General features: G+C 33.8%; 1 protein-coding gene across 1 annotated transcript; it reads right to left on the reverse strand.

Moving 5' to 3' along the window:
* Positions 1 to 5,432: 5,432 nt before the first annotated feature.
* LOC129221298 (uncharacterized protein RP439-like) lies at positions 5,433 to 10,589 on the reverse strand. The gene is made up of 2 exons (XM_054855758.1): positions 10,501 to 10,589; positions 5,433 to 7,118 (listed from the first exon to the last, which is right to left on the reverse strand). The coding sequence occupies exon 2, from the start codon at positions 6,839 to 6,841 to the stop codon at positions 5,645 to 5,647; it is 1,197 nt and encodes a 398-aa protein (XP_054711733.1). The 5' UTR covers positions 6,842 to 7,118; positions 10,501 to 10,589; the 3' UTR covers positions 5,433 to 5,644.
* Between the last annotated feature and the right edge of the window lie 765 nt (positions 10,590 to 11,354).

The following is an 11,354-nucleotide window of genomic DNA, read 5'->3' on the forward strand; positions in this document are numbered from 1 at the left end:
GGAATTTCAGTTTCGAAAAATTACTAGAGGAAAGTCACTGAATCCATTCTATCCTACAACACTACCGGAGATGATTATACAATTGCCTATTTATGACTTAAACTTTGCAAAATGCCCGGGAGAAGGCCTCCTGTCATCGCTGAAGATAGTCGAAAATCGCCTTTTTAAAACTTCAGATCCGAAAAGTTTCCAGCAATGAGATTCGAATCCCGTTCCCTTCCTTAACGTCATCAGAAATGACCTACACTTGCGTTTAGGACTTCAATTCGGAAAAATTGCCAGTGCAAGGTCTTTCAAGGGAGGGCCGATCGCCCATATTGCCTCTCACTTGTATCCGTATTTGACTTCCTATAGGTGGCAGTGGTAGGTGTACCAAAATTTACTTATGCCCGTTCTCTCGATTTGGTATCACTTTTGCTCTGTGTTGGAAACGAGAAAGCGATCGACATTTAGTAGAAAGGGAGTGTTGCTTAGACTTGAAGCTGTTTTTTGATCGTATTTAGATAAAAGTAATAGCGTTGTTTGTTTCACGTGTAATGATTTAGTTCCTAAATTCTCAAGTCTTTTTTCAGAAACACTTAGAAACGACAAAAAAAAATAAAAAAGAACTCAAAGGAAGAAAATTCCCTTGACATAACTGAAAGAGTGCCTTTCGGAGAAGATACCCATACTTAAAATAATTATTCTTGTATTAGCTCCATTTACGTTCATCGTCTCACTCGGATTAATACTTCAAACATTTTATGAGACTCTTCTTTTAAAAAAAACTCCTTAAAACCACATTTTGTTGCGTATTACGTCATCATAATAATTTATTCATTTATGTGTATCAACTTGACCCTCGTTGGGTCAAGTTGATCAATTTCAAGAAAAAGTTTTAAAACTTTTTTAAACATGAAAATATATATGTCAACAAAGGTTTTGAAATCATTATTTGAGAGAAAAATAGTAATAATATTACATGAAATTTTATTTTGGGTATTAGAAAGTCTGAATGAAAAAGTGTATGTGAACTATACCAAATCTTCCCTGTATAAAACAGAAAAATGATTCATTATTTTTAATTCTGATATATCTTTTGACAAGTAGAAAAATGTTCATTTTTTTTCCTATGATTTTATCAGGAAAACCATATAGAAATTTTAGAAATTTCCACTGAATGATCAATTACAGACAGTCACGGGCGGATACAAAGGAAGGGCAATCGCCCCCGCTTTGTGCCGAGCGACAGGAACTTTCTTTAAGTACATTTTCGATGGTAAAATTCCAAAAACGCAATTTTGGATGTTCTTCGATGACGTAAGAAGAAAGCGAGCTCTTCCTCGGAATTATTCCGGAATTGAAGTTTTGAAAACTCAACCGTAGCCCGCTTCTTATTCGTCAAGGGAGGGAAAGGATCGGAACTTTCTACGGGATTTTTTTTGAAATTCAAGTTTCAAAACTACTTTTAGACAATCTTAGATGATATTAGAAATAGGTTCGACGGCTCCCCCTGGATATTTTTCGAAACTGAATCCCAAGTAACACAATTTCATGACACCTTTGATGACATAAGCATAAGCGATAGGGTCTAGTACACTGCTCCGAAAGTTTTTTTTTTTTTTTTTTTTAATTGAAGTTTTAAAAAATAAAGAATACAAAATAATCTTACAGAATTTTCTGGACCCGCCCTTGCTGGCAGTTCATCCTTTACTTCATCCTTACATTCAATGAATCAAACTTTTTATTAATCAATATGTATGTTCAATTCTAATGCTTTCAACTCTATTAAAATTAAGTCGAGAAATCATTCTCCTTTATTCCTTCTCCAGCATAGCCATCGTTACACCCAAAACTATTTCAAACAATGCTCTTTTGTAAAACACAAAAGCTATAAACTATTCCTACACAATCTAAGAAACGGAAGAGAAAATTTCTCATTATTCTATTTTCATTTGCTGCAAAATATGAATTTTTCCCAGAAGACCTGAAGTATTCAATAAAATAGATACTGTTGCCACACAAGAGAAGATTTCGCTGAAAGCGCAAACTAATTATGAATTACTTTCTCCGAACTTGTTTGAAGAACATAATAAGAAGCCGCAAATTGGTTTTACCGGGACGGGGAGATATAACTTCGAAGTAATAATAAGAGGAATTGTTGCATGCAGAATTTGCGCAACGGCTGCGAGTGATATGAGACCAAACGAACTCACTGAAATTCCATGAAATGGTTGCGCTGCTTTTTGAAAAACAAACATATGGTATAAACAAACGAGAACCTGTTGCAAAAATACTACTTTCATTTTCAAGCATTTCTCTCTCTCAGTTAATAACTCAGCATTAATTCATATCCAGTCTTGCTTCCGAAGTTAATTTACAAACTTCATTTTTATTCATGTTTAAAAATTTTATAGATTTACGCTAATTAAAAACAAATTACAATGAAAACAAAATACAGCAGAGTTAATATGATAATTATATGATGAGCGTTATATCTTATATGTTTCCGAACGTCTTACACCCGCACTCCCTTTTTCATAAAGAAATCCCCCCTCCTCTCCTTCCAAATGCTCCTCCTATTATTTTTGATATTTTTCATTAGAATTTATTGGTCTATTTAAATGTCCAGTTCCAAATATCCCCTCCTATTCATGACATGCACCGCCAGACAGTGTGTCTGGTCAGTGCTAATTCTATATTAGGTACCAGTTTGTTTGGCACTCTTTGGCTCTCTTAAGGGGGTCCGGGACACATTTTGAAATTTTTTTTATTATGTACTTTAGAGTTTTGAAATTTTTTGCACTGATTCACCATTTATTTAATAAGCAAAATCATAACATAAATATGAAAAAAAAACTTTTTTATTTAAATTTAATTCGTTTTTTTTTAAATGGGGTTGCTTTAAATTGCTATAACTCAAAATATTCTTGATAAATTTTCAATTTTTTTTAAATGAATTACGCACAAATATCTAAGCTTTAATTTTTATTCGGCGATTTTAAAAATATTGATTCAATAAAAAATAAAAACTATTTGAAGAAAAATTTCGAAAAATTCGAAGATACTTTTTTTTAAAAAAATCATAGTTTTTGCAGTAAACGTTTTTTTCAAATTCGCCGAATAAAAATTAAAGTAATCTGTTTGAAAAAGATATGCTCCAAGTTTCATTACTTTATCTTTATCGGTTCCTGACTTATAAGAGTTTGAATGCAAGAAATCGGGAAAAACGGGATCATGGAGAAAAACGCGTTTAAAGTTTTAAAGTTAAGTACACATTAGTTAGGTATATGAAACAAAAATAATTATATCTTTCGTTCTATTTAAGATAGAAACAAGATTCAAACGTCCTTTTAAGCAGAAAAACATGGAGTAATTTTTCACATGATAAAAAAAATTGCAAAATTTGACGATTTTTTTGTCCCGGACCCCCTTAAGAGGTTTTCCACCTTCAGCTCAGTCACTTGCTATGCCGGGCTGATGAGTGCTAATAAGCACGAAACTGCAGTCCTCGACTGGAATGACTGAGCTGGCGGTGTATTTCATGTATTTCTGCCTTATGATTATGGGCGGTAACTTACTGAAAAACCCCTCCTATCGTTTTTGTTATTTTTAAATCTTATTTTATTGATCTATTTAAATGTTATTACAGCTAGTTTGAGGTTTTATTTTCATACTTTTGAGATTTATGAAGCAATTTAAAAAAAAAAAACTTTAGTAATACCTTCAAAACTTGAAAAATCCTTTAATCTGGATGATCAGAATTTCAACTCAATCCTAATTTTTGACGCTATGCTACATATTAGGTAAGTGTGCCAAATAAGGACAACGTAAGGCTCAGGGTCTAATATCTCGCTTATTTATGATTCAATGGGCACCAATTTTGTGCACTCATTAAATGACTAATAAAAAAAAAAATGGGGGGAAAGAATCATTCTATGTGAAAATGTAAGTTTAAATTATGTTTGTCAGCGTTTTTTTTTTTTTTTTTTTTTTTTTTAATGCAAATTGGCCACATTAGAAACAGTGGTCTTTAATAAGGCCAACTCTGAAAAATCGCCAAAAAGGACTATCAAACTAAAGTAAATTTAAAAATTTTTAATCATCAATAGAAAAGCATATTAAACGGCATTTGATTAACTCAAAAATATTATCAAAAATTCCATATTTGCTTCAGTGGAATGGAGAAAAATCAGTTGTCATATTTTGGGGACTGATAAGTAGTTAGTTTTTGTTCTTTGTTGGGTCACATTTGCGTACAGTTCGTCCACGTGTGTGCAGCATATGCAGCAGTGTATCAGATCCTCCCCCGACCCTTCAGTGTCTAAAACACCGGAGAACACCTGAGTCTTGCCTAATAATGTCAATCATGACCTAATTAGACTACGGTCTACTCACCTAGGCTTATCAAATTACACAAAAAAAAATGGCGGTTCACTGGGACATTTCCCTTTTTGGATTGGCCTACTGCATAAATAAGGCTTTCTAGAATAATAAATGAGTTTTTTACTACTAGTCAACTACACTGTTAAAAATTTTCCGGAAAATTTACGGTAATTGTTACTGGCATCCATGTTGCCAGTAACTATTACCGTAAAAATCAAATGTTACTGTAAAATTTTACGGTTTCCTCGGTAGGCCACAGCAACCAGTATTTCTCCGGTATAAATTACCGTAAAAATCAGCGATGCGTCGGCGATGCAATTTTACAGTAACAATTACCAGAAAATCTTCCTGAATTTTTAACAGTGTATAGTGATCCATGAAAACACAAAATTTACAGTAAAATGAAAACAGGCGATTTTGACAAAACTTTTGAAACAACCGTTGCTGCTCTTTTGCCAATCGATAATAAACTGCCTGATCACCATTTAGGCTTTCTGAAGACGGTAAAATCACGCTCTCGCATTACTGATATCCTTCATAGAGGAATGGGTCTTAATTTTTTAATCATTTTAATGAGTGCTCAAAAATTGGGGCCAATTGAATCATAAATAAGCAAGATATTAGGCCCTGAACTTTATGTTGGCCTTATTTGGCACACTTACCTAAAATGTATATTTAAAGCACAACGTCAAAAATTAGGATTGAGTTGAAATTCTGATCCTCCGGATTGTAGGATTTTTCAAGTTTTGGGGGTATTACTAAATATTTTTTGCTTTTTAAATTGCTTCAAAAATCACAAAAGTATGAAATTTAAATCTTCATGTTCTTATTTGGAGCAACTATTCCACATATTGAGAGAATCCACTCTCTCTCCCCTCTCTCTCAGGAGGCGAAAGAGCTTCAGATTTAGAAGACTTTACAATAACAGGAGTTTTTTTTTTTTTTTTAAGTGCGTCCTTTTTTTCTGTTTTTTCTTTTTCTTTTTTTTTTTTTTGATTGAAGTTGATTTTTATTTTGTTTTAATTGTAATTGTATTTTAATCACATTTATTCGTTTTTTGGGGGAGGAGGAGGGGTTTTCATTTCTTTTCTATGTATAATGCTTGTTTAAATAAAATAGTTCTCCATTGGGAGGGAACAAAGTTTCAACTCGTTTTAATTGCACTAAGCACACCACCTTGAGGATACTACAACTCTTTTATATTATGTTATAGCCAATTTAAATGTACCATAATTCTTGACTTTTCAGGCTACAAAGCTACATCATCATAAAATAGTTGCTATTGCCTCTTCGATATCCTATAACAGTCAGTTGAATTATCTTTAAAAAATATTCTGCAATCTCCTGGAATATCCTTAGGTCCGTTAGGAAAAAGTATGGAATATTTAAAGTCAATCTTGTTCAGTAGCATGCTTAATGAGCAAGATTCGTGTAAAAGTTCTAAATCAGGGCGCAAAATATAGACACCAGTTTCTTTTGCTTTGTCACGTAAGTTATAGTTATACATTCCACCTCCTAATGTCTTATTTGCGGGGGTATCTATTTCCCGATTAAACTGTAAAGTAGTAATATTACTCTTACTGTCAGGATTTGTGGCAATAATAGCTGTGTGGCCTTTCACTAGGTAAATATCACCAGGCTGAATTAACTTTAGCTGCTCTTCTTGGATATCACCGCTAAGAAAAGTGATTGCGGTGTAGTTATACTCATTTCCTGGCTTAAAATACGCTTCAATCATGCTGGCTGTACTGATGCCTTGAATTTGTTCGGTAGTGAGGTACGTTGCTTTACCTACAGCCGTCGAGCAATCCTCCGCACCAAATAGCAACTGCTGCTTAAAATTGCGTTGAGCACCGTATTGATAATCTCCAAAAAGCATCATGCCCTTTTTAGAAGCAAAAGGGTAAGATGAAGGTATCAAATCGTCTGGTAAGAAATAGCTAGAGTTAGGCAAAGGGAAGAATGCTGCAGCACCAGCCATACTATCTTGCCTTTTTCCACAAGCAGCCGCAATACTAGCAAGATACACTGAACTGACAGATGGGTTTTCATTACCCCAATATGTTTGATTACTTGGGGATTGCAAAAGTGGTAGTTCGTCAGGCGCAATAGTATTGGTCAATTTATGATACAATTTTCCATTTTCTATTTGGCTGATTAAATCTTCTTCATGGGTTTGTGTCCAATTCTGAGCCATCTTAAGCTGTAAATGAGTTTTATTCGTCTTTATAGGCCATCCTATATTGCACAAGTCTTGATCTTTTAAATAGTTGTTTATTGATATACTAGTGTCATAACAAGTTTCTAAGTTTCTTTCGAACAGATTGACCAACTCTGCATCAGAAGTATCAGGACGTTGTTCACGATCTTCAACAATAATTTTTTGTACTCTATCTTGACTGTCTTTAGTGGCTTTTTGTTTTGATCGTATCTGCGCCACCATGTGAGCAATTTGTTTATGCTGAATTTGAAACATTGAAGTATGTATTAAATAAGATAAAAACTTCTTTTACCTCAATCGGGAACAAATTGCTAACTTAAACTTGGTACGGTAAGAGGGAAAGCAATGAAGAAACAGAGCGATACAGTTGCAGAAAAACACAAGGTAAGTGCGAATCAAGCTTTTGGCAATGCTGACGTTATTGTGAAGACAGCTGTCAACAGTTCGCATAATTCCTCGGTTTAGCTGTTATTAGAGATGACGCTTGGCTCTTCTCTTAGTAGTCCAGACACAACTGTTCTGTTGGCATAACCTGGAAAACGAATGATACAGATATTTGTGGGTATAGAAAAAAACTTTTCTTTTTGGAAATTAAAACTTTCAGGTTGATATAAAGTTGACTCTACAAACCACAGGTACCACAAAAATTTTATTCAAGTCAAAAATTGTTTAGCTCTCTTGCGCGTGGAATATATATATATATTTTTTTTTCTGTATTTTTAAATAAAACTATGGATTTTTTTTAAACCTCAAATTGAAAGATGTAAACCATGAAGCAAGAGATTATTGTTATTTCTTTTCTCTCATGCAATACATAATACTTAAAAAGAAGAATTTCTAAAAGTTAACGATATATTTTTCCATTACAAACTATGAATATATATTCCTTTGTAAATGTTGTTTTGCAATTTTTTTCACTTATGAACCACTCACTTATGATGAAACTTTTGTGCTCTTTTATGAATAAAAAATACTTGGATTTTTTTATGATTATATTTTTAGAAAATTTTAAATAAAAATAAAGGCTTTCAAATAAGTCTTCTACAATTATTTTAATTTCAGTATTTTGCAGTACTTTTAACAAGAATCAAGTCTGAAGGCTCTACACCAAAACACATGCTGATGGCTTACGTACTTTATACATATTGATGTTAGCTCAAGCTACTTCCGTTACTTGTTTTCCAACAGATATTAAGAGATGCATAAACTTTGTAGTTAATTCTTTCATTGGGTCAACTAGTACGATAGATCTCTGGTCGCAGTGCTTGGTCCGGTTGAGCCCCCCTTTCTCTCATTGCCTCTCAGTGGGCCAATCAAAAGAAGTTGACGAAACATAAATGATTTATTTCTAATTCCAGATAATCATTTTTTAAACTTCTGTGACTATGTGCGATTTCTGAAAACAACTAAATGAATTAGAGTGTTTATAAAATCGCGAATTTTTAACACTGAATCGAATTTATTTTTATTTAAATGGTTGGCATTGTGAGATTACAGATTTCAATACATTAATAGTGTCAATTTAAAAAACATATGAGAGGGCAAATGCTTTCGACGAACAAATTTGTTTCACTCCCTTTTTGTAATGAACATGCGATGCTTCTAAAGCTAAAGCTTTTGATATTACTTCTTCAAATTTCGCAACATCACGCATCGTGCAGCTCTGATAAATTAAGCTCTGACTTTCACAATGCTTTGGGGGAGTTCAGTTACCCTTCCGGTTATCACAAAAGGAGTAAACATTGTCAAGGTCATAGCTCAACTTAACATAGTCGCACTGCAACTTTTCTCGCATCTAGTTGTTGTGAAATCTTCGAATGAACTGCGCGTAAAAATATTTCGGCGACAAAAACTTTTTTTTTTGCGCAATCAAATTGTACATAACAAGAAGCTCCAACTTCTAACGAGCCTACTTTCCCGCATATCAAAATCGACTTTCTATTATCTAATCGATATTATCTTAATGAGACTGCAAATTATGTCAAACATACCTTTTTAAAATTATAAGTTCATTTCCAGAAACAAAATATGACTCGCTTATCTGATAAGTTGATACGGAACGAGATGATGTGTGCATCACATGACTTCCTTTTACTCCAATTTAATGTCATTTTCCGATTACTGGCAATTTTAATGTGATTCAATAGTTTACTCTCTAAATATCACCAACAGTGGCCAATTTGAAACAGATTTTTAAAAAAATAAATCGCCGAATTTGTCGCCAAGTTGGCGACAAAACTTGGCGACCGAAAGACGGGCGATTATCGCCAAGTGTCCGCCAAATTATAACACCACTTGAATTTACATCGAAATTAACAATGATTTCCCCCCAAAAAGGGGCAAAAGACCCCTTTAGAAACACCCGAATGCAACAAAAGGGGAGGTGCACAACTAGACCTCACTAGCAGTCTACGTACCAAATTTCAACTTACTAGGACTTACCGTTCTTGAGTTATGCGACATACATCCGCACATCAGCACATACGCACATCCGCACAAACGCACATATATACATACGTACATACAGATGTCACGAGAAAATTCGTTGTAATTAACTCGGGAATCGTCATTTCAGATATTTCGCGTGTCTCAGTGTTCTTAGGCACTTATCCACGTGTGATCGAGTAGAAAAAAAAAACTCAAAATTCATTCGGGAGTAAGTAAAATGGAAATTAATGTCGATTTTTGAGTGAAAATTTTTTCGCGAATACAATACTTCCTTTTTGTAAAAGGAAGTAAAAAGAAGACAAACAAATTAAATAGAACTTTTTACCAACGAATAGCATCAATAACAAATAACAAATTAATTGCACCAATATCCTTTTAAATAAAGCTAATTTGCTGCTTCTTTTTTTTTTTTTTTTTTTTTCATAATCATTAAATGTCTTCAAAAAGGAAAAAAAAGGATTAAAACTAAAAAGCTCATCAAAATATTATATCAAAAAAAAATGTTTGAAGAGCTCTTTCTTCTGGGTAAAAATAAAATGCCTCGACCTGCGAAGTCGGACTGGTTTTGGAATATGAAGTCGGATTCGGGAGAGATAGCTAAAGTTTCATGAGTCGAAATCGGTCATTTTCCCTCCGAGTGAGTATGTATTTTTACCAATGCTGCGGAGTTAAAGTCGGAGTCGAACTAATTTTGGGGTACAGGAGTCGGAGTCAAAGGCTCTAAAATTCTAGGAGTCAGAGTCGGGAATTGGTCTTCATCAAAGGCTTTTCCCAAAAAAAAAGTTTGTTCGAAGCAAATCTAACTTTTTAGTTCGGAATTCATATTTGTCTTAAATTTCCCTTGGTCGTTCTTGTTCAGATTTTTTTTTTCTGTTCAAAAAATTAAACAAAAATTGTTAGTATGAAAAAGATTTTTTCTATGCAAATTCTTCATCAAGAGTTTCGTCCAATTAAGTTTGCTTGAAACAAACTCAACTTCAAGTTCAGGATTTTAGTTTGCCTTAAATTTCCCAGTAGGCAATACGGGTTTTTACTTTTTAACCGTTCTAAATTGTACGAAAAATTGTTCAAATCAAAAAGTGAAACATGGGAATGCAGTTCGCTTACCAATATCTTTTGAACAAGAAAAAGTTTGTTCGAATAGGACTATTCACTCAAAAGTTATTTAGAGAGGGAGGGGGCAGACAGAGTCATACACATTTTCCCCATCTCAATACCGTACTTTCTAACTCTTAATTTTTCGATATTTACTTAATTATTTTATTTATTTTTACCTTTTTTTTAACAATAGTTTAAAGATGCATGAAGTCTTTTTTCATGCATCGTTCTTCTTTCTATTACTTTTACGGGGGAAAATAGGATTCTTAAACTTATAATCTTAGGGGAAAACGCAAGTTTTATCAGACCAGATAAGAAGTAGAAATTTGAAATGAATGTAAAAAATGGAAATAAGAAATTTTTTTTACCTCAGGCGGAAATCTTACGGTCGTGAACGAGTGTTGATCGTTTGAAAACTTTACACCAAACGTTAACATTTACTCACAAAAACATTCAGAGAGAGACATGTCGAGTAAAGAAAAACATTGAATGATATGTATTCATTATCATCAGCTGATCGTTTGCGGGAATCCCAGTAAAATCGCGTTCGCGTTTGGCGCGTTGCCACATTGGAACGACGTGAGCTAAATTCTATAATTAGAATAATGTTGGTAATACCAAGGCCGACTGGAAAAGCTTATCTAGTCGACCTTAGCAATATCGAGATATCGAGATCGTGAGTTTGGTTTCAAGATAACAGCTGCACCCATCCCCTTTAGTTTAAATTTACTTACAGAGCTAGGGTAGTGGCTCCACCCCCTGGTCACTAATGCTCAACAGCTCCCCCTTTCCCCGGGAAGATTAATTTTCAATCTTTTATGATCCCCAAAAGTTTCAGTCACCTGCTGCGAATAATCATATTAAAATGCACGTGACGAATAGAACAAAAGGAAAATCCAACTCGCGCACCCGTAGAATGTAGAATTTAATTAAGGAGCTCTTATTATCTTATTATAATAATGACAATTCGGCAATCTTGCTTCCACTCTAAGGAAAAAAACTGGAAAAAAAAATACTCGTAACAAAAATATTTAGAAAAATGAATTTAAAAAAAAAAAAGTATTTTTGACATTTTGAATTTAAATTATGTTTCTCGCAATCTCGAATGTGTGTGTGTGTGGTGAAAGGCGTGTGGGTGTAGGCGCGTGAATGTGTATGTAGATTGTATATGTGTAGGCATGTGTGTGTAGGCAGTGACGGGGGGCAGGCGTGTTTTGAAAAT

Source organism: Uloborus diversus, chromosome 4 (assembly GCF_026930045.1).
Source record: "Uloborus diversus isolate 005 chromosome 4, Udiv.v.3.1, whole genome shotgun sequence".
Lineage (NCBI taxonomy): Eukaryota > Metazoa > Arthropoda > Arachnida > Araneae > Uloboridae > Uloborus > Uloborus diversus.